Source organism: Brassica napus, chromosome C6, assembly GCF_020379485.1.
Source record: "Brassica napus cultivar Da-Ae chromosome C6, Da-Ae, whole genome shotgun sequence".
Taxonomy (NCBI): domain Eukaryota; kingdom Viridiplantae; phylum Streptophyta; class Magnoliopsida; order Brassicales; family Brassicaceae; genus Brassica; species Brassica napus.
In genome coordinates this window covers 44,294,647-44,318,026 of record NC_063449.1, presented here as the reverse complement: position 1 = coordinate 44,318,026, position 23,380 = coordinate 44,294,647, and the positions used below count along the sequence as shown (strand labels likewise).

Sequence of the window (23,380 nt, the reverse complement as noted above, 5' to 3'; positions counted from 1 at the left end):
TAATGCAAAAAGATCTCAATAGCAATAATTCTAAGATAACACTTGTCTGAAATACTATTAGCAACACAACACAGCTGCTGCCAAGATCCAGAGAGTATAGACTTCAGAGACAAACCACAAAGCAGAACACAGTAAGTGAAAAGGAAGAACGAGAGGAACATAAATACACAATCTTTGAGGATCACAGTCATTTATACTCAATATCCTTATTGCAATCAAAGAGTCAAGACAGTGAACCATCATAGTGAGACAATAAGGACAAGGCTAAGAATAGGTATAAACTTGACAAACGAAAAGAGTTTCATTTCAAAGACTGATACAACACATAGATCCCAAACATTAGCCATACGCAAAGAAGACTAACTCTTTATCAGAAAGTAAACTACTATCAACAACCAATAACCATTCTTGATAGTCATCATATAAATAAAAAGGTTTTGTTATTCAAAGTTTTCATTTTTTTTTTTTCTCTCTCTCTCTCTCTCTATCAAAAAATTTCAAAAGCAACAATCTTTCTCCCTTCATATGGGCACATACCGCTTCACAACTTGCTTCCCTGCAACCACAGCACCAGCCGCTATCCCACCGAGAGCCCCCGCCACAGCCGCGGATCTCACCCCACGCGCCGCCCTAAAAACCGCCCCGGTCCCAAGACCAGCCACGACGCTGGTCCAAACATCATCCCTATCCATCGCAGCCACAACGCCGCTCTCGATACCCGCGTACATAAGCCCAATGATCCCAACCCTATTCCCCCACGTCCTCCCCGTGTGACCGGACGAGTTCAAGATCCTGTTGATCTTCAGCTTCGTCGTGTCGCCAGATTCGAAGTTCTTGACTCCGGTCACGATCCCGACCGCGGCGCCGGCTACAGAGCCGCCGAGGTAAGCGGTGCCGGTGTAGAAGGTGAGATTCTCGCCCCAGGAGCGGCGCTGCTTTAAGGACTCCTCGGTGAAGAGGTACTCGGGGGAGGTGGGGAGCTTGTAGAGGTACTGAGACTTTATCGGAGCCTCGAAGTTTTGGTAAGGGTTGTAGAGACGCGTGTTCTCGTCGGAGTCGTGATCGGATCTGTTGTTCGCCGCCATCGGAGAATTGTTGTAGTTTGCTTTCTCTCTCTCTCTCTCTCTCTCTCTCTCTCCGATGTGTGTTGTGGGAAAATAGAAATGAGAGTTAAAAAGAGTTTTGTTTGTGTTTTAGGGTTTTTCACTTATTAAAGTAACTATTTCTGTTTGTGTTTTGTCAGAGAGACCAGACTCGTTCGTTCCAGTTGGTTCCAGATTCGGTTTAATTCGGATTTGACCCCCCCCCCCCCCCATAGTTCTTTGGGTGAATCAATTAGACCCGGTTTTGTTTCGTTTGTGGCTTTCGCTTGCCACAAGCTCTGGATACTGATATTTCTAATTTGACCCTGAAGTTTTATTTTTATACAAATGTAACCTATTTTAAGTTTTAACAAATCTTTTTTGTCAACGTTTTTTTTTGGGGGGTCAGTTTTGTCGGCGTTTAACATTGAACATTTCAATATGTATATGGCGTTCGTATTTGCCTTGCAATTAGTAGTTGACAAGTAACAACTGAGAACTAACAATCACCAATATTACGCTCGGTTCGTTCAGATATTTTAGTTCCAAAAAATAAATCATATATTTGATCAAATTTGATATTGGTTTGGTTTAAACTAGTTTTAGATTAAAAAAAATAATAATTATATTTAACATCATAAAATTTTAAATATTAAAATTATGATGAAAATTTTACTTCTTTGTTTAGTATTTTCACACAAAAATAAACGTATCAATTTTTTAATTATTTGAAAATATAAATCAACTCATGAACGTTTTGTTTTAGAAATGAGGCAAATACATATTCTTATGTAAAAGTTTGCATCAACCACTCAAAACGATATTTTATCTAAACAAGATTTTTTTTAAAAGATACTATTTATTTACTATGAAATCGAGAGAATTAAAAAAAAAAAATTGTTTACGTCGCTAATTTAGTTAATTCAGTATCATAAAAATGGATTTGGTTCGATTTTGGTTCGGTTCAGGATCTTGCAAAGCCCTAACCTCCCGAAGTCTTAAAAAAAAAATAGGCAATAATTCCTGAGCAGAGGAGCCAGAGAGCCGAAATAGCCGGCGAAGGTTACGGCGGCGACGAGACGGTGGTGTCTCAGTCCGATTCATGGGAAACCAGAAATTAAAATGGACGGGGGACGAGGAGGAGGCGTTGCGCGCCGGAATTGAAAAGCACGGCCCCGGGAAATGGAAGAACATTCTCCGTGATCCCGAGTTCGCCGATCAGCTCAGCAATCGCTCCAACATCGACCTCAAGGTTCCTCCTTTTCCTTCAATCTAAGATTCTAAAGCAATCTTGGTTGAGAAAGAACATTACTTTATCCCTTTTCTTAGATTAGATGATAAGTGTGTGTTTCAATGGTTTGTTAGGATAAGTGGCGTAACTTGTGTGTTGCTCCTGCTACTCAATGCTCAAATGATAAGTCGAGAACGAGGAAAGTCAAAGAAGAAGGCGTTACTCTTGCTTCTCTTTCACCTACTGCTGCTGCCGCTACTCCACCTCCTTATGCTAACTCTTCTTCCTCCTCGCCAGCTACTTCCCTTCCACGCAGTGCTTCTTCTGACTTTAGCGTTGATAATAACTTTGTTGTGGATAACAAGAACGCTCCCAGGTTTGTCCTTAGATGATAATCAATCATGCTTTGCTAAACTTCTGAATGAGTTGCTATTTTCAGGTATGACGCGATGATATTTGAAGCTATCTCTGAGTTAGCGGATCCAAATGGATCTGACGTCGGTTCCATCTTCAGCTTCATTGAGGTTAGATACAATTTTCTCTTTGCTCTTCTTTTTTTTTTGGCATTGATCAGAAGTCAGAACCTCGTAAACTGATAAACAGTTTAGTAGAGACTCATCATCTACTACATATAAGGGTGGGCTAGTTATGTTTATTTTCACATTGTTATAGTTCTCTTGATTCTACTTTTAAGTTAGTTGCTACAACCTTTCCTAACGGACCTTGTGGGTTTATTTGTGGAAAGAGCAGCCAAGGCATGAAGTGCCGCCAACTTTTAGAAGAGTCCTTAGCTCAAGACTGAGGCGGCTCGCAGCTCAGGGAAAACTTTCAAAGGTTAGCAACTCAAAACCTGTAAGTCTTTGAAGCACGCCTCCTCTCTTTCTTCTCTGTCACATGTTTCTTCATCTTTCTTTTAATCTGTGTCTTGTTTATATTCCAACTCTCAACAGTTACTGAACTTCTACAAGCTACCAGATGGATCAGAAACAACAACTAGAACAACACCTGCCCCAACCCCAAAACCAATGGAGACAAACGTAAAACCCCGGCAATCATACATCAATCAACCCCCTTCGGTTTCACAAGAGATGATCGACGAAGCTGCAATAACCGCCGCATGTAAAGTTGTAGAGGCAGAGAATAAAATAAACGTCGCCAAAGCAGCAGTGGAAGAGTTGGAGAAGACGACTAAGCTTGCAGATGAAACCGAACTTATGCTGGAGTTAGCTAAAGAGATGCATAAACAATGTAAAAAACCGAGACTTGCTCCATTTTTTTCCATTCACATGAGAAGAGAAGCAAGCTAATTTTTTTTTTGATATGTTTGTTTTGTAGGTTGTCGTGACGAGGTTGTGGTCTTGGCTTGAGTCTATAGGGGCATATCAGTGTCTCCATTCATCCTTTAGGTTGATTACACTCTCTTCAGACCAGACTTGAAGACTTTCTTTAGGTGGTAGACGAGCTACGGACGTCTAAGTCGTTGGTTTAGTTGTTGATAAAAAAAAAAGAAGAGTCAATTTTACGAGGCGTGACTCTTTTTTTGTGAGTAAATTTCAGAGGCCTCTCTTACATCAACATATTATTACTAGTGAGAGATTCCTTTTGCTTATGAATTTCTTTTTTTTCGAATAGAGTTTACTATTTTTGGGATGCAAAGTAAATTATTCTAAGAGTGATTTACGCTATGAGTCAGTTTTTGACTTTTTATTACACAAAAGAACAGTTTCTGCTACTAACGTAGTTTTTGGTGGTTAAAGACATTTTTGGCCTTGGAAAAGTGTAACCATGAGCTCTTTTTGTGTCACCTTTATAGATCTAGTTAGCTTTTCGTTATATGTGCCGCTAACTAAGCGTAACAACAAGAATCTTTTTTTTTTTGCTTTTGTTTTAAATTTTTTAAAATGTTGAAACCTAGAAAACGTAGAAAACAGTGAATTTTTTTTGGTTTGCTTTTTCGGATTTTTTTTTTTATTAGCATTTTCGTCGTCCTTCATTTGATCATAAACTATTTCTGACCACCAAGACTGGAATATCATGATTTCGCCGCCACCGCGAGTTTAGTACACTCAGCCACAAAGTCAGTTAAAAAACATCTATGTTATGGTGATTTGAGTCAAAATCAGTTGTTATATCAAATATCTATCATATTTGAATGGTAATAATAAAGAAACGAGGTTGAATCAAAGCAAATCATCCCAAAAATGGTGATTTATGTCTGAAAACAAAAATGGCGGTAAATTTTGTAGAAAGAGAGTGTCGAAGAAGAATAAGATATATAAAATTACAGTACTACCTTTCGCAATCATAATTTCATATGTCCACAACAAAAAAAATTATGCACATCCGTGAGTCTACATATGTACAATATAAATGGTGGCGTACATGTGTAGAAAAAAAAACTTGGACGTATGACATAGAAATCTTTTTGTAGGTATGGTAAAAATGTACACTTTAGAATTGATGGGCCAATGATTACCCGACCTTTCAATAATAAAAAGATTTTTTAAAAAATATATAAAATTTCGTATCTCTATCATAATCTCATATGTCGACAATAAAAAAATTGTGCACATCCATGAGTGTACATGTGTACAATAGAAATTGTGGCATACATGTGTACAAAAAAACAAAACTTGCAAACATGTACACATAATTATCAAACATGTACACATACTTATCACTGTCCACGTGTACATAAATTCCCAAAACCTTACATGTACATTAGTTCACTTGTACACCTAATAGGTTTTTTAAAACGATAAGCTTGGAAATACATATTCTCTGGCCTTCTTAACTTGTATCGTTGAGTGAAATCTTGTGCAGCAAGCATATCATCATAAGATGAGAACTCATCTATGTCGGTTTCACCTTCATCCCATCTACACAAGTTAAATAAACATAGTTTGAAAACATAGTTCGAAGACATTACCATTAATAAACATGTACACTTAGAATGTACATATGTACACATCTCTACGTCTACGTGTATGCGATTTTTTAAAATAATTAATTCATTAATGGCATAATCGTAATTATGTCATCTTCTTCCCAAGTTCCTTCGGGTTACGAATTTTGCAGAAATTGGGAATTTTTAGCTCATTGGCATCTTGGACGGAGGATCTGAGGACATAGAGGAGGAGGAGAATTGGAGCTCTCGGACTGTAACTCGTTTTTGACCCGTCAACTGCAAACACCAAAAGAATCAATTTTTCTTTAGCTTTCATCATCTAGGGTTTCACAGTTTTTGAATCCAGAACTCAAATTCATCAATGTTCGTGTCTTCGACAACAATTTACTCTTATTTTTGTTGGGTTTTCTTCCCTGCAAATTGTATGCCTCTTAGTATTGTTCGCTGCCATTTCACCTAATCGAACGCCGTTGTTGGGTTGTCGATTAGTGACATAGATGTGAAGCTACTTGAAAAAATAAAAAGCATCTCGTATGAGATTTTAAAAAGAGAATGTCAGAGTAAAATCGAAAAGAGAGAGAGAAATATGCTAGAACCCACGTGCCTTTTAAAAGTTTAGTTGGTTAATTTTATGGTTGGTTAGCTTATTTAATTAGTATATAGGTAGAAAATGATTTTTGGTTAGAAAAACTGTTTTAGTAGCAAAAACTGTCTTATAGTGTTATTAAAACTTAAAACTGCCCTATGGTGTAATATTTTCTTATTCGAATAATGTCTAAGTGGGACCCAACTAATGTGTGAAAAGAAACAGAGAGACAGACACGGTGGTACTATAATACTATACTAGATCCTGATCCGCGCGCCAGCGCGGATATGAATTTTTAGTTTTTAATTATTTATTTTATTAAATGATGTATTTGTAAAATTCATTCATATTATATTCATTAAGTAAATATTTTTTTTTGCATATTAAACTACATATTTTTTTACGAATGTGTAATATCATATAAAAAAATATAAAAAAATGAGTATACATAGTTAATTAGATAATTGTAAAAACATAAATTTTTCTTTCGTTTGCGATATCATATAAATAATGATCCGTCCAGTTAACAAAAATCATGATTTTTTTTATGTATAATTTTTTTTATTTGACCATTTCCTTAAAACTATATTAAATTTTACATATTTTAATTAGAATATTTTTAATATCTTTACCTTTTTATTTGAAATGCAACTCAAATATTTTTTAAAAAATTATAACAAAATATTTAAAAAATATTTTTAGAATTTTTTTGAAAAATATGAAAATTACATTTTAAATTAAAATTATCCTAAAATATGATAAGTTTTGATGTAAACGAAAATTTAAATTATGTCAAAAATAATTATATTCAATGATAATAACAATTTAAATTGATTATTTTTAAAAAAATACATTTACAAAAATATTGTTTGAAAGAAAATTCATTTCTCTTTCAAATATAAAATGAAAATATTATAATTAAATAATAAAAAAAATATAAATAAAAACCATAAATTTAGCAAATGACAACTGGGTTATATTATGCTAAAATTTTATTTCTAAAAATTTAGCAAATGACAAATGAGTTATGAGCAAATAATACCATATAATTTTTAAAAACATAGCCGTTCTTAAATATTTTTTGAATAAATAAATATTTTTTAATTTAATCAACTGAAAATAATATCCGTATAATTGTGTGAGTCAAATTCTAGTTTTATTGATGCATGTTATATATTAGTGTTGTATGTTTTAGGTAACATTTTAATGATGAACATTTTTTTAAATCTCCGTTATTAAAATTATACACGTAAAGACAACTCATGAGTTTTTTTTGTTGATTAAATGACATTATGTCTAAATTTATTTAAAGATATTTCATTAAGGTAACTGAAAAAGACAAACAATAAAATAGGAAGTTTAAATTCATTTAAGCATATTTCATTAATGTAACTGAAAAGACAAGTAATAAATCATGCAGTTTTATTCGTTTTAGGATCTTTCATAAATGCAACTGAAAAAGACAAGCAAAAAAATAGGGAGTTTAATTAATGAGGTAAAAACATTTTCAAATGGGTAAATCTCTTTTAATAATATAGATGAACAGTTAGAAGGGTAAAATGGGAAAAAAAAGATATTAATGTTCTGTTTTCCTTTTCCTGCTAAGTAAACCTAAAAGATTAATTAAAAAGGTAATTAAAAGAGGAAAAACGGAGGAGGTATATATAAAGCAGTAATCTTCAACAGTTTTTCTTCTTCTTCAATCAACTCCACGGCGCAGATCCGAGGAGTTTTTTTTTGTTTGAATCTTTCGTCTCTCTCTCTCACGTCTTGAATTTGCTAATAACAGGTTTGTTTGAATCTCTCTCTATTTACCTTTTATATGATTTATGTTTTTGGATTCTCATTGTGCCTTATTTGATACAATAGGTTTAGGCTATTGTTGTACATTGTAGATTCATCAGTGAGACTTGTTCTGTTTTTTGGTTTCGTTGATTCCTTTGATAGTGCCAGTTTGATTTTTGATTCTGCTTGATTTTAGATCTAATAAGACAAGAGAGTTTGATTATAAATTGAATGTCTTTTGATGTTAAAATTTGTTTTCTTTACAATGTGGTTTTTGTTTCTAAAGTCATGGCAGGAATGGCATCTGAAGGAACTCAATATGATCCTCGCCAGTTTGATACCAAGATGAACGCCATGTAAGTTCTCTCTCATCTACTATCGAAATCTCTGAATCACCAATATAACCAAATCGCTACTAAGTTGTATGATGTTCTGCAGACTCGGTGAGGAAGGACAGGAAACTTTCTACACCACCTATGACGAAGTCTGCGATAGCTTTGATACCATGGAACTCAGGTCTGACCTTCTCCGGGGTATCTACGCCTATGGTACGTTACATAACACATTCTATCTATATATTTTATCTACTGTTGACAAGTCATCGTAAGACCATTTAATCATGGTTGTCCACGTACCAGGTTTTGAGAAGCCTTCTGCTATTCAGCAGAGAGGAATCATCCCATTCTGCAAGGGCCTCGACGTGATCCAGCAAGCCCAATCCGGAACCGGCAAAACCGCCACCTTCTGCTCCGGCGTCCTCCAGCAGCTCGACTACACTCTCGTCCAATGCCAAGCCCTCGTTCTAGCCCCCACCAGAGAACTCGCCCAGCAGATCGAGAAAGTCATGAGGGCACTCGGCGACTACCTCGGCGTCAAGGTCCACGCCTGCGTCGGCGGGACGAGCGTCCGCGAGGACCAGCGCATTCTCCAGTCTGGTGTCCACGTCGTCGTCGGCACACCTGGTCGCGTCTTCGACATGCTTCGCAGGCAGTCTCTCCGCGCGGACGCCATCAAGATGTTTGTTCTCGACGAAGCCGACGAGATGCTCTCTCGCGGCTTCAAGGATCAGATCTACGACATCTTCCAGCTTCTCCCTTCGAAAGTCCAGGTCGGCGTCTTCTCAGCCACCATGCCGCCTGAAGCGTTGGAGATCACGAGGAAGTTTATGAGCAAACCGGTGAGGATTCTCGTCAAGCGCGACGAGCTGACTCTCGAAGGTATCAAGCAGTTTTACGTCAACGTTGACAAAGAAGAGTGGAAGCTCGAGACGCTGTGTGATCTCTACGAGACGCTGGCTATTACGCAGAGTGTTATCTTTGTGAACACTAGGCGTAAGGTTGATTGGTTGACTGATAAAATGAGGAGCCGTGACCATACGGTGTCGGCGACGCATGGAGATATGGATCAGAACACGAGAGACATCATCATGAGAGAGTTCAGGTCGGGATCTTCGCGTGTGCTGATCACCACTGATCTTCTTGCGCGTGGTATCGATGTTCAGCAAGTGTCTCTGGTGATTAACTTTGACCTGCCGACGCAGCCGGAGAATTACCTTCACCGTATCGGGAGGAGTGGGAGGTTTGGGAGGAAGGGAGTGGCGATTAACTTTATGACGACGGAGGATGAGAGGATGATGTCTGATATTCAGAAGTTTTACAATGTGGTTGTTGAGGAGTTGCCTAACAATGTTGCTGATCTTCTCTGAGTCTTTTTTTTTTTTTTTTTTTTACTGTTGCGGCGGCTTGGTAATTTCTTTCTTTTTTTACCCTCCTTTTTTGGTAAAATGAGATGAAAACTCATCTCATGACTTCTTTTGTTTTGTTGGCACTTTAAGATTTTCGGTTTAATGTTATGACTTCTTTGCTAACTTGACTCACAAGGATAGTCTCAGACTGGAAGGTTTACTTATTTCTCTAGTATTTCACCATTTCATAGATAATTGTTATAGATGGTTGGATCAAGCTTCTAACAATAATTTATTACCTTTACTAATCATGAGAATTATTACATAATAAATCTGAGCAAATCATGTATATTGATTGGCTCAACTTGCATTGCATTCTCTGGACACTTGATATAGAGTAAACATTTAGTCAAATCATTGGACTAATAAGCTTCCACAACTGTTTAGTTTTTGTTTTGCATTTGGTCTATTGACATTAATGATGTTTTGCTCTCTTTCTTGTGAAACATGCAAATCAAATTCTTGTTTAAATTTTGTTGATTTAGTTTGGCCAAAGTAAATTACAAATTGTATAACTGTTTGGAAATGGTACGAGCCCCAAAAACTCTCTTGAACTCATGAAGTAAGAAGCAGAGGCCATGTGTTAATGCAAAAAGGACATGAGATCTTACAAAATTTTCTTAGGAAGAATAAAAACATACGAGGTAATCTAGTAATTAATCTCTAATATAGTTAAATTAGTAAACGACAAAAACTTATCTCATCTAACCAATGACCAGGAACCTTCGTTCACAGATGTTGAGGTTGTAAACTGTAATCACTAGACAAAAAATGAATTTAATTATACTTTATGTTCTATATAATACATATTAGCCAAAAATGTTAAAAGTTTACAAGAGACAAAAAAGCAGAAGAGAAAGAGGTTGGTGATAGAAGCCAAAAATCAACTCTCCTTTTCTTTCTTCCTAAAAGCAGGAGAGACAGTTTCTTGAGGTTGTTGCAAGTGAAGAGATGTTCAGATCCAAGTCATGCAGAGAAGAGATCACAGGAAGAAGAAGCAGCATCACCAACAAGTACCATTGCTTAACTAGTAATGGAGAAGCAGCACCAAGCCCAACAAACCAGCTGCCACCAGTGATGATGAGATCTTACAGCGCATCAACTTATAGTCCATACAAGAATCCAACGACGGTGAGAGACAGAGACAGTCCCAACAGTAAATCGAAGAGAAGAGCTAGTAAGGCGAAGAAAGGGTACAAGGGTTTGTGTGAGGCAGAGATTCAGAGGAAAAAGAGAGTGGCTGGTTATAATGTGTATGGTGTTGAAGGGAAGGTGAAGGGGTCTATGAAAAAGAGCTTCAAATGGTTCAAGGAGACTTGTTCAAATGCTGTCTATGGTTTGTGGTGATAAGGTAAAAGATATGCAGCACAAGGAAAAGAGTAGTAATCACGTACGATATCTGATTTCAGAAACTTATCTTAATCACGCAATAATCATGTTTAAAATAAGAGCGAGAGACACAAGGCAAGCAAGTGGTAGGTTCATTGTTTAATAAATCTCTGTGTTGTCTTTTTCTTTTCATCAGGTCTTTACCTCTTTCATGATTCAACTACAAAATCTTCTCAACTACTCTTCTATTGTCTCTTTCTGCTCGTTTATCAGCCAAATATTGATGTTAGTAACTGGATATTATGGTTGTTTGTAACAATAAAATATTTAGGCTGAATCATATAAGCCATGATAAATTGATAGTTACCATGATTTAAGGATTTTAATTGCATTCACAATGTAAAATGCAACTCTCAGGCCCTCTCAGGATGGAACTTGACAAGACGTAAGAAAATTCTGCAAGGGAAAACAGTACAATTATTGCTTACGTACATCTTTCACTATTTACCCACAGAATGACCCATTTACCCTCGCAATATGCTGTAAACACGAGTAGATGAAAATATAAGAAAAACCCTTCTTTTGTGCCTGACACTTCAAATCTCTTTGAGACACGAAAGAATTTTAACTTTGCAATACCAAACGACACAAATACAAACAGACATTAAGAAAATAACAAATGAGGACTTAAAGAGTGTTTCAAGTCTTTAGTCTCCTTGATCTCATCCTCTTTGAGTTTGTGTTTCTCTGGAATCACTTCTTCAGAGTCTTTCTTTATCTTTGTTATTTGAGAGTGCTTATATCTCCCCGTAAACACAAATGCACGTAATACATGGGGAGAGAGCCTAACAAAGGTTTTCTTTTGTCTTTTAATTTACACTCTGTCCCGGGGGAGTTCAACGATCATTCACTGGTTCAGTGATCCCCAGCAGAGACTAAAAATGCAGACTCTCGATCCCTTTAAGGTTGGACTCATAGTTCTTCATCACTGAAGTATTCCCCCTTGAGGGAGATGATAGCTTGTTGTTATCAGATGAGACGATAGGTGAGCTTCGACCACCATGGATCTTTGGGTTGGAGCTTGATCCAGCTTCAATGTTTTGAGGTTTCGATGGCTCAGAGTCAGTTCCAGGAACTGCAGGCTCGCGACTACTGGAGACAGTAGCACGTCTTGATGATCCAGTTGCACGGAGAAAGCTAGAGCTTGATAACTGTCACAAGCAAGACAACTCAGTTACCATTTATACAACGAACAATAATACAATGGATCATGACAACAGGATACTACAAACTTTCAGGAAAAATAAATAAAATTCAGATGCAATCCTTGTGTATAGAGCTCGACTTAAATGGATACCTCTGACCTGGAGAAACTTTATGTACTCACCACTACATCTTTAGATATTGCAGGATCACTTGAAACTGGAGCCTTTTGTTTAGCAGAGCTTCCTGAGTTAAAAATATGTCCAGAACTTCGTCTAGGGTTCCCTAATAACCAACCAGAAGGTCTAACTTCCTCGCCACCTGCAGTTGAACCAAAGAACATATCAAATGGATAGAAGTCATGTCCCTGTAGTGAAATGCCTTATCATACATGGAAAGAAACTAATGAAAAATCAAGACACGTGGAACAACCTGATGGTCTCTCAGCACTAGCGATAGCAGGGGGTAAGCCAGAGCTAGGACCAACTCCAGCGCCCTGCAAGAAAGCTATGTTCATCAGCAGAATGAAGTAGAAAGATGATATATGAAAAATAAAAAGAAAAAGCCATGACTCTTACGTGGGGACGGGGAGGCGGAGCAGAAATCTGTGATTGCTGATACTTCAAGATTGTCCAATCAAATACATAATCAAACTGGAAGCCTAAAATATGAGCAGAGGACAACGCATATATAAATCAACATGTTACTTGATTGGTTAAAGTTATATTTTGCTTCATATAAAGTGATGATGGGACAGACCTTCGCGAATAAACAGGTCACGGAAAAGTCGCTTCAGGTAGGCATAGTCTGGCTTGTCGTCAAATCTCAGGGAGCGGCAGTAATGGAAGTAAGAAGCGAATTCAGATGGATATCCTCGACACAAAGACTAACATAAGAAAAGAATATCTATCAGTATTAGACAACAAGTATGACCAACACAGGTAATGGGTGATAATGATACCTCAATAGATGTCGATACTTTCTTTTCACTGATTCTCTCATACTTTTGCTTCTTATTGCCAGCTTTCAGTCCTTGCCAAGGAAGACTGCATTTAATTGGGTAAGTAAGTTAAAGACAGTCCTTTAATAACCAACGGAAGCATGCCAACATTGAAGGTAGGAGCAGTTCTTGCCTTCCTTTTAAGAAGTACATGAGAACAAATCCAAGTGACTCCAAATCATCTCTACGACTTTGTTCTGTGATATAAACGACCATTTGCTATTCACAACTACGTTTTTAAATAATAAGAAAGTTGGAAACTAAATGAACTTGTGTACCTATGCCAAGGTGAGTGTTCATGCTGGCGTATCTAGCCGTTCCAGTCAAGTTTTTGTTTTCCCTGCGATACACAAGATATTAAGATTGTAGTTGCTAAGCTGATACACATCATATACTGCAATCATCGAAAGTGTTTCTACTTCGTAGCATTGCAACAAATGATTCTCTCATATACTAATGCAGCTTCACAAATACTGGAAAATTATACTAAATATTTATGAGGCTATGCAAAATACTAAAACGGCAAGTATGATACCAATTACCAAGCAACAAATGATTCTCTCATATAGTAATGCATACCAATTAACATTCATAATGAACATTGAAAATGTTCTTGTCTATAAACATTCATGCCCACTGAAACAAGAACGAGGCAGCCATAATACTCAAAACCAAGGAAAAATACTAGGGTCATTTTCTAGATAGCAGCTAACAGGTAAAGTACATCCAGACTGTAGAAAATACTTAAATAACCACACTGCAGTTCCTATTATAAGCATATACGAAGATTCCACCCTTTCATAGTGATGTATAACATAGAAGAACCTTAAGTCAGAGAACACAGTGTAGTAGAAAATAAAAGTAAACTCTCACACTAACTCGAATCAGTATTCTTGTAATCCAGTAACAAAAGCACATTCTCGACAAGGAAAATCACAGGGCTGTGGCCAACCTGTACGGAATATGCTGATTATTTGAGTCTCGATACTTCTTTGCCAGACCAAAGTCGATGACATATACCTGTATTCGGCCAACACTTCGTTTAGCAGATAGTTAAGAAGAGTAAAAAGCGTACAAACAACCCATTTCATCGCTACCTGATTTGCGCGCCTTCCGAGACCCATCAGAAAGTTGTCAGGCTTGATGTCCCGGTGTAGAAATGACTTCTGATGAACAAATTCAATGCGATTGATCTGAAAAAAGGGGAAAAAATATCCTAAGTATTTTGGCAATACCCCTATTGAATATAGGAAACTGTTTTCAGGCTATACAAGGTATCCTACCATTTGATCTGCAAGCATCAGTACAGTCTTAAGTGAGAGTTTCCTACTACAGAAGTTGAATAGATCTTCAAGGCTAGGCCCCAGCAAGTCTATCACAAGGACGTTATAGTCCCCTTCAGTACCATACCATTTAACGTTTGGAACACCGGCTAGAATAAAGGAAAAGAAAGCAACGTCTCTAGATAAGAAAGCAGAAATCACAAACTGCAAATGTAAACAAGTTACAAAACTAGATCCTTACTTCCTCCCTGTAATACTTTATACAATTTTGATTCATAAAGCAACTGAGGATGCTTAGTTTTCACATTTTCCTGAAAGAAGAAAAACGGATGCAGTCAAAACATATGCAGCAAACACAACAACACTTAAACTAAGATAAATCTGTCACATTTTCATCACAAAAAAGAAATATGAAAACAAACGTCAAGATCTGATTGAACATCATTAACAGTCAGAACCAGTACAAACAAACAGGTAACAGAAAAAAAAAGAAAAAAAAAAAGCATATTGACAACAGACAAGCAACGTTGAATACAATAATATGTGTAGCTGTCAGCCCTATAATTCTCCATCTTTAGGCCACACAACACAACAAACATCTCAAAAATTTCAACATGTAGTAGGGCCCACCCAGTTGCAGGTAGCGTTGTCGTTCACACTAAGAGCTTATTCGGCATTAATTACAATATCTTCCCCAAGAATCAATAATACTAACTCTCAGTTCTTTTTTTTGCTAAAAAACTCTCAGTTCTTATAAAAGAAGAAGTCAGGATTAATCCAGATTCAAAACTAGAAAGAAACTTATCACCACCAAAGCACTGAAAATCAAAATGAAGGAAAGGAAGAAACTCATCTAAATTACTAGAATGCAGGATACAAAAAGCAGTAACTGCCTTATAGCTGCGTGCGTATAAGCCTATGAAACATTATTATATCCATTTCCGTCCAAAGACAGTGTATACCAATGTGTTTTAACTGTAATCAAATCTGAACAACCTCTTAAACAGGTAAAGAAGAAGAAGCTACAAGCCAAGAAAGACCAAGCAATAACACGCAGATATGCCACCAAAAAATCACAGCTTTTCATTCCACGTTCGGAGAAAGTTCAATCCTTTATTAAATGAACAAGTAACAAAGGTAATAATACATCTCACATTCCGTCCGAACGCTAGCTTCTCTCTAAGGTCATTAGACAAATCAAAATGCTTAAAAATAGATTAATTTTCAAAAACGAAAAACTTACAAGTTTAATGGCAACTTCTTCATTCGTCTGTATATTCGTACCTAAACAAAAAAAAAAACCCATATCCAATTCAAATCCATATGTAAAATCTATACTCACCACGAGAATCAAAATTCGAGAAAACAACACAAGTAAGGCACACATACCAAGATAGATCTCTCCAAACGATCCACTGCCGATCTTCCTCCCGAGCCGAAACTTGTTTCCCACTCTCGGCTCCATCAAATCAAAAAGCTGATAAAACCCTAGAACCTAACAGAATCCCCAATTAACTAAAAGCTTTCACCTTTTCAGCTTCATAGTTACAGCAGGAAAAAAAGGGATTGAAGTTAGGAGTAGCGGTGGATCCCGATTGACTTCCGGCGAAAGAGCGGCGACATCTCTCCACGCGGCGAAATAATAATATCCCAAAAGGGAAGGAAGGGGATAGAGTCTCACAGATGGTTGAGCACTTCAAAAGCAAATCAACGCCTACTATTTATTATTATTGTGGAGTTGTTTGATATACTTTCTATGGGCCCGAGGCTGGCCCATATTGTGTGTATATATCGGCCCATTGTAACGTGAATTATTGTATCCTCCAACCACTCTCTCACTTCTCTAACCTGGGGGGAACAATGTGATTTCTAAAGTATCAAACACGCAACAATTCTTTACCTAAAACAAACAATTCTTTACCTATGAACGAACCGAGATTCGAACCGAAACTGAACCAAAAACCATGAATTACCCCCAATCTGATTTATAAAATACTCGGTATTTCAGATTTGAACTATATCTGGACTCGAACGAATATCAGAAAGAATAAAAACATCCGAAAATAAATAAAAAAGCAGAACTTCAATATCCAAATTAATACTTAAAATAATATTTGAGTCACATAAAGTAATTTCAATACTAATTTCATGTATCACATTTGTAAAATAATCAGAAATATTCCAAACTTCCAATATTAAATGGATCTTAGAGATAAATTACAATATATATCACAAGAATTATTGTTAACCGAATCCGATCCAAATTCATATAAAATTTGAATGAGGTCTATGAAACTGAATCCAAAAACTTAAAATCCCGAAAACTCAACACAAACTCAAACAGATATTCGAATGTCCAGATCTAGGATGGATACAAGAGATCAATTACTGTTAAGCAACCATTATATATTAATATTGTACATAGAAATCATAATATGCACCAATTAAATGGATTAGAGATAGGAGCAGAAGAGGCACAAAGGAAGATGCTTTGTTAAGTTTTTGCATTCTGTCCTAACTCCTAAGTATAAACAAATCCTAAGTATATATAGTATACAAAAGAAACAAAGCATGTTAATAAAAAAAATGAGAAGCCAACCAATAGAAGGAAAAAAAAACATCAGCAACTACTCTTTACATACTGATCTCACTCTAAGACCTGTCTCCAAAACTCTAATGCATCAGAGAATTGGGACCAGTCAGAAAATTAAACCTATACATGCTACAATGATCTAGGTGACATTGCATCTTGAGCTGAAAAATGCGACAAATTCGACTGTTTCTTGTTCAGTTTTGACCTTAGATGCCTGATCTTTGCGTCAACTCTAGCTGTGAACCCAATCTTGGTCTTCTCTCTCGCTTTACTACCCTCTCTGGTCCACAACCTCGCGTCCTCAACATCTCGTTTGTAGTACTTGATCTCTTGTATGATATGATGGTCCAACGGATTCAAGAACCTCTGGAAAGCAATGTGAGCAACGTAAGGAAGAACCGCAGCCACCGTGACCAGCAACGTAGCCATCCAGTAGATAGGAGCAGGAGCAAGAATCTCATCGAGAATCATGTAAATGTTTCCGGAGAGGCTTGGGCGCATCATCCCGAAGAGAGCTAGGAAGAGATACCACAAACCGATGCTTCCCCATATCAAAACGTGTTGGATCCAAGTGAAATGGGACATGGTTAACGCGATCTGGACATTGACCGCCCATATGATGCAAGTGAACATTGTCGTGCCGACAGCATCCATGTCAGCTGTTTGGCCACCTGCTCTGAAAGCTTGAGAGTAAATGATTCCTATGTTGAGGAAGAATATGACTAGCGATGAGTAGACGCCGTTGCACATCCATCCAAGGATTCTCGACCAATCAAAGAAGAGGTTCTTTGTGCCTTGTTGGTATAAAGCAGGGAACTACACAAAGCACAACAAGCAAGAAAAGGTCATGAGCAGAGATTCAAAATAGCTTAATGATGCAGATAGAATATTTAGGAATATTCTAAATATTCTAAGATATTATGTTTTATTTATTATTTGGATAATTACTTTAATTGTTTTTGTGTGTTTTATAGTTTTCTTATATATGGTCTTTCCATTAAGAAAAGTCTTTTCTTATATATGATTATTAAAGCTTACTTGTAAGCAGATCTCGGAGGAAACATCTTGTTCAAAGACTCCAAGGGCAATCACTGGCAACGAGGTAAGGACAACGTTGAAGAGCATTAAGTAGTAGTCATTGTACACTGACTGTCCGGAAAATCCGGTGAAAGCCTCAAAGTAGAAGAGAGTGAGACCAAATGCTATGTTCTTGTAGAAGAAATAGCATATCTGGATGTTAAAACAGCTTAACGTTAGTAACAAACTACAAGGTAAAAAAGTAATTAAAATGGGACACAAGAGCTAGTTAATACCATTTGAGCTATTCTTTTGTAGCACCAGTGTCCATGGACGACGAGTAATCGTTCCAAGAACCGGAACTGCGCAATGGAAAAGTCACTAGCCATAACAGCCTGCATGCCTTCAACGCCGCTGATCCCTACACCAATGTCAGCTTCTTGAATCATCCCAACATCATTTGCACCATCGCCTATTGCCAGTGTGGTTCTTCCGGTTCCTTCTTTAACCAGCCTTGTCACCAAAGCCTTTTGCTTGGGAGACACGCGACAGCAGATGACTGACGCACAGTCAACTGCCAAAGCCAAGAACTGATACTTCATGTCATCCTCCAATGCGTAAGTTAGCGTTTTCCCGTCGATGATCAAAGCAAACGCAGCATGCGGATCCGTATCTAGCTTCACCATTTGTACAGCTTTAGTGAGTTGATTCAATATGTTCTCCTTCACAGCCTGACACATAATCATTAGATACAAAGTTAGATTCAAATCTGTAGTTGAACGGGCTTGCATCTTCAAAAAATCAATTTGATATACCCTTTTCGAATCTTGGGATCCTCCATCTGGATTCATTGATGTTATGCAGATCTGTCTCATGCCTTGCCTAAGTAAGCTACACGCAAATCTGCAGTTCATAAAAAGTAAATTTATTCATACAACTCACTAGATAAAAGCAGATATTCAAAGTAAAAATCAGGGATACTAACCCAATGTTAATTGCTGTTTCCATTTTGTCCCCAGTTAAAACCCATAGCTTGAGACCAGCTTGAGCAAGTTTATCTATGCATTGAGGAACCTAACTCAAATGAAAACAAACAAACAAAAAAAACGTTAATTCACATAAGCAAGATAAAAGATATGTTAAAGTGTTTTCTGTTTGATAATACATACCCCTTTCTGGAGTTTGTCCTCCACAGCAGTAGCACCTACAAGTATAAGTTCCTTTTCAATCATATCCGATCCCTTCTCAAGCAGCTCATCTCTATCAGATCCTATTGAAGTTTTGGCCTTGAGAAACTCAGTGTTCCAAGCTGTGTATTCCTCCTCGTCAAGCCTTCTGTAAGCAAGTGCAAGCGTACGAAGCCCAGCTTCTCCGACATGTCTTCCCATTCTTCGCCAATCTATCAAAGATAATGCTGCAAAAAAAAAAAAAAACAGGACAGAACTTGATAAAATTGAAGGGACAAGAACAGAATGTTAATATAACCTTATTGATGTTTGCTAACCTGTCGGCTCCTTTGCATAGTAGAAGAATCTGTCCTTCCTCATCTCGTACGATCACAGACATTCTCTTTCTTTTGCTTGTGAATTCCAACAGATTCAGAACCTTGTACTCTCTGCATTGTTTCTAGTACTTAGTCAAGATATATGCAAACAGTATAGCCTTAAAATAATAATAAAAAGGGCTAAAGATCAAACCTCTCTACAATACTAACTAAGGCTGTGATTTTGAACCAAACCAAATGGATCCAAAAAAATTTGGTTAGTTCAGTAGGTTTTTTAAAAAAGTTTTGTTTTCGGTTCGGCAATTGGTTATTTTGGTTTACTAAAAACAAAAATAATGAATTATAACCAAACCATAACAAAAAAAAAAAAAAAAACTAAACTAACAAAATTTCAAACTGAATTAACTAAAATAACTGAACTAACCGAATTTAGCCAAAATTAACCGAAATTAACCGAAATTTCAACAAAATTAAACCAAAATATAACCGAAATCAAAAACTCAGTAAGATTTTCAAAAACCGAACCAAAAGAATACCGAACCAAACTTTATTTCAGGTTAATTCGGTAAGAACTTATGTTGAACCGATTATCTGAACTACCCGAACCGGCAGGCCTAATACTAACCTTTCAATGATCTGCCCTGAAGAAGAGAACCTCTCACGGATAAACACACTTGACTGAGTCCTCTTACAAAACTCAAAACCAAACTCTCTAGCAGCAGCGAGAAAAGAAGCCTCATCAGGCGACTCTGCTTCATAAGTGTACTTACCACTCTCTTCATTCAACTCCGGAATAGCTGTGTGACAAATAGCTAATATCCGAAAGAACTGCAATATATCATTTGGCTGCGACTCCCTTAACCAGTTCCCATTCATGAGCCTGTTATCCTCAAAACCAAACCCCTTTATAGGAACTCTAGGATTATTGTTATTATTATCCCCTCCACTTTCCACCTCTATCTCACGCGTGCCGCTACTGTCCCATGTACTACCATACACTCTAGTACTCGTTACCATCTCTCCATGCTCTTCGAGATCCACAGCCATCTGCTTAGCAGCAGCTACCTCCACTTCGCTGGAACGAACACCATAAGAAGTACCAGCGATGGAACATTTCAAGAAATCCATCTGGTTACAAGTCAACGTCCCCGTCTTGTCAGATAAGATGGTATGAACCTGACCAAGCTCCTCGTTGAGATTCGACGTCCGCGCCTGCGCGGGGACGCCGCTCTCGTCATCGTACATGCGCAAGTCTTGGTTTATAAAACTCGCTTGCCAGACTTTGACAATCTCTATGGAGACGTAGAGCGAGATCGGGATCAAGTAACCGTACAGCAACAGCGCGGTGATTAAATGCACAACGCCGGCGTAGATCGGGTTGCTCGGGTTCGTTAGGTCCTCGGGGGCGTCGGGGCGGAGGTACCACATCTTCGGCATGTGGAACTCCGTCTCCCAAGCGAAGCCTGACGAGCTGATGCAAGAGATCAAGATGAGTAGGACGAGGAGCGTGTAGATGATGTAGTCCATCGTCCTTTCGATTCTGCTTCTTTTGGAAGGCGACTTCGTTGAGTTCTGCATCACTTTAGTGTCGTGCCCTGTGAAGACAACGACTCCGTAGACGTAAGCTGTGTTCCTAAGCTTCGAGTCTCGTAACAGAATATGATTCGGAGATAGAGGAAAGGTCTGGCGCTCGTACTCCAAGTTCCCTACGAATGTGTAGAGGTTCGGGTTCGGATCTTCGCAGCGAATAGTCGCTGCGAAGTTTCCTAAAGACACGTCGTCATCGAGAGCCAAGGATGCTTCCAAAGACCTTTTCACTTTCAGGTTCGTTTCGCCGTCCAAGTTCATAGTCTCCACGTAGCAGATCCCATCCTCGTAGCTAGACGACAGAAGAAGCAGATCAGCGGGGAAGAACTCGTCCTTCTCCACCTTCACAACGTCTCCGACTCTCACTTTCTTCCATTTCCTCTGACGAAATCCACCATCAGTTTTATGAACACAGGTCTTCCTAGCGTTGATCTTCACGTCTTGGATGAACCTGCGCCAATCCTCCAGAGCCTCTTTCATCATGCTGAGCCCCACGACGAAGACTAAAGGAGCGATCATGCTCCATTTGTTGAAGGGGGAGAGAGGGAAGACCGAGAGGATGGCGGCTACCAGGAAGTAGAGGTTCGCGGCGCGGTGGAACTGTTCGTATAAGGATTTGGGGAAGAACGTTATGAGGTTGTATCTGGTGGTGGAGACGTAGTTGGAACGGTATCTCAAGGGCTTCTTTTTGTGCATGTGAGGCTGGTTACAGAACACTGTCCGGGTGAACCCTGGGCCTTGGATTTGGTGTGGAGGGTCTTCGCCTTCGTGTGTGCTCGGTCTAAGGCATCCGAATGTATAGAGATTGCTTAGTCGTAGCTTTGATCTTATCCTACCTCGAGCCATTCCTCAAATCTTGTGTTAAAGACTCTTTTTTTTACTCAAGAAGCCAAGTTGATTATCTTCCTTAGTGTTTCGTGTTTTGGATCAACCCTGTAACAAGAAAGATGAACCAAACCGGTTATAACAGTTTTGATCTTTTTGTGAAAGAAACATATAGTCTCCGAGATCAGCTAGGGAATTGGAAAAAAAGACAGAGAAATAGACTGAAACGACACAAGCACCTATAAAACAGAAGTAGCTAGAACGTCGGAAGCTGTCACATATTTTAAGAAAAAAAAACATTATGAAATTTTTACTTCGATACCAATAACCAAAAAAAAAAAAAATACTCAAAATTGGCCAACAAACTCGAATCCAAATGAATAATCTCTTTCGAGGTCTTCCTCGAATCGATAAAGTTTAAAATTTATACAAATCTAAGGGAATGAGAAAAAAACGTACCAAACACCAATTGTTTCAATCACATTTGCCTTTTTAGTTTGAAATCCCAAATTGAATCTTAAATTCAGATAGATAAAGATAAAAGCAGGAGGTGATGAAGAACACGCAAAAGCAATTGACAGCGCTTGGAAAAAGATCCCAATGACACAAGTCAAGCACAATAGAAAACCCAAAAAGAAAAGAAATTTTTTCAGACAGGTTAAATGGAGATTTGTAGGAGAAGTAGAGAATCAGGAGACAAACCAGGAATCTGTTGATAACATGAACAAAAACTAACATAAACCCATCTCAGTAGATAAAGCTTGATTCTTCTGCTAGAGTTTGTCGGCAATGGTAGATCAAGAAGCAAGAGCTCATAAAACAAATGCAGCTTTTCTCTCTCTCTCTTCTTTCTTTCGTGTCTATGTAGCTGTCTTTTTCGTTCTCTTGTGTTTTCTCAGGATATTCAGAAACTCGAGAAAGACAGATTTGATTTTTATGTCTGAATTTCACTAGTTTTTTCTTTTAATCAAAAGGACTGCAAATCTGAACTAGTGCAGGTACTTTAGGCTCTGCTTGTTCTTCTACGTCTTCTCTCTCTTTCTTTCAGCTATAATCTAATTAGCTTTAATCTAAAACTATTTTCTAACATTAAAATAGTCTCATTAGTAGATACGTTATTATCAACAATACGTATGCAATTACAAATAAAAAAGGTAAGTTTTAAAAAAACTTGTGAGAGTTATGCAATTAAAGAAAAGAATCAATACAAAATCTGGGAATAATAGAATGAATTATGAGCCAACTGTAATTTATCGGATGAAAATAATGTTAATAAAACGCGTTCAAAAAGAATTCAAAGATTTTAAATATTACTACTTTCTTATTTGACTTGCGTCTAGAAGGGGTGATTGGTGAAGTTGTTAATTTTCTTGGAAAACAAGGGGTGTCTCTCTGCCTTTTCGAATGTCATGAAATATTTATGTAAATCTTGATTATATTCCTTTCATTTTATTAAATAATTATAAAGACTCGACAGAAAAGTATCAATTATAATATTTTTAATAATGTTGAGTATATTACATTACTTCAAATAATTAGAGTTAAATTCTAATTTCACTGCCGTCAAAAAAAAATTCTAATTTCACTTTCATAGGTCAGCATTATCACATAAATAAATATATGAGTAGAATGGTTTTATGCATAAATAGATTGTTATTTAGTTATCAAATTCTTAGTTAGATGAAAAATGAGCTACGGAAATT

At 37.4% G+C, this 23,380-nt stretch overlaps 5 protein-coding genes and 1 pseudogene across 7 annotated transcripts; 3 read left to right on the top strand and 3 right to left on the bottom strand.

Moving 5' to 3' along the window:
- Positions 1-282: 282 nt before the first annotated feature.
- On the bottom strand, positions 283-1,195 carry LOC106402695 (mitochondrial import inner membrane translocase subunit TIM23-2). Its single transcript, XM_013843479.3, has one exon. It carries the CDS (start codon positions 1,083-1,085, stop codon positions 522-524), a length of 564 nt encoding a protein of 187 aa, XP_013698933.1. The 5' UTR covers positions 1,086-1,195; the 3' UTR covers positions 283-521.
- An 854-nt stretch (positions 1,196-2,049) lies between these two features.
- On the top strand, positions 2,050-3,998 carry LOC106402462 (telomere repeat-binding factor 4). Of its 2 annotated transcripts, none has more exons than XM_048761390.1 (6): positions 2,050-2,334; positions 2,448-2,689; positions 2,753-2,837; positions 3,064-3,147; positions 3,264-3,561; positions 3,649-3,998. In XM_048761390.1, exons 1-6 carry the CDS (start codon positions 2,185-2,187, stop codon positions 3,678-3,680), a joined length of 891 nt encoding a protein of 296 aa, XP_048617347.1. In that variant the 5' UTR covers positions 2,050-2,184; the 3' UTR covers positions 3,681-3,998. The 2 variants fall into 2 exon arrangements, with proteins under 2 accessions (XP_048617347.1, XP_013698660.2); XM_013843206.3 differs by having other exon boundaries at positions 2,053-2,334; positions 3,064-3,165.
- A 3,440-nt stretch (positions 3,999-7,438) lies between these two features.
- Positions 7,439-9,500, top strand: LOC106405668 (eukaryotic initiation factor 4A-3). Its single transcript, XM_013846190.3, has 4 exons — positions 7,439-7,596; positions 7,879-7,948; positions 8,031-8,140; positions 8,231-9,500. Exons 2-4 carry the CDS (start codon positions 7,881-7,883, stop codon positions 9,295-9,297), a joined length of 1,245 nt encoding a protein of 414 aa, XP_013701644.1. The 5' UTR covers positions 7,439-7,596; positions 7,879-7,880; the 3' UTR covers positions 9,298-9,500.
- Positions 9,501-9,920: 420 nt separating this feature from the next.
- Positions 9,921-10,857, top strand: LOC106405669. Its single transcript, XM_048761389.1, has one exon. The coding sequence runs from the start codon at positions 10,288-10,290 to the stop codon at positions 10,681-10,683; it is 396 nt and encodes a 131-aa protein (XP_048617346.1). The 5' UTR covers positions 9,921-10,287; the 3' UTR covers positions 10,684-10,857.
- A 346-nt stretch (positions 10,858-11,203) lies between these two features.
- Positions 11,204-15,858, bottom strand: LOC106405667 (casein kinase 1-like protein 2). Of its 2 annotated transcripts, none has more exons than XM_013846189.3 (14): positions 15,541-15,858; positions 15,395-15,435; positions 14,393-14,462; positions 14,152-14,300; positions 13,966-14,061; positions 13,821-13,888; positions 13,147-13,208; positions 13,002-13,065; positions 12,830-12,914; positions 12,628-12,754; positions 12,447-12,529; positions 12,301-12,364; positions 12,053-12,189; positions 11,204-11,876 (listed from the first exon to the last, which is right to left on the bottom strand). In XM_013846189.3, exons 1-14 carry the CDS (start codon positions 15,614-15,616, stop codon positions 11,601-11,603), a joined length of 1,398 nt encoding a protein of 465 aa, XP_013701643.1. In that variant the 5' UTR covers positions 15,617-15,858; the 3' UTR covers positions 11,204-11,600. The 2 variants fall into 2 exon arrangements, with proteins under 2 accessions (XP_013701643.1, XP_022559734.1); XM_022704013.2 differs by having other exon boundaries at positions 11,650-11,876; positions 12,023-12,189; positions 15,541-15,855.
- A 761-nt stretch (positions 15,859-16,619) lies between these two features.
- LOC106405666 lies at positions 16,620-23,178 on the bottom strand (annotated as a pseudogene).
- Between the last annotated feature and the right edge of the window lie 202 nt (positions 23,179-23,380).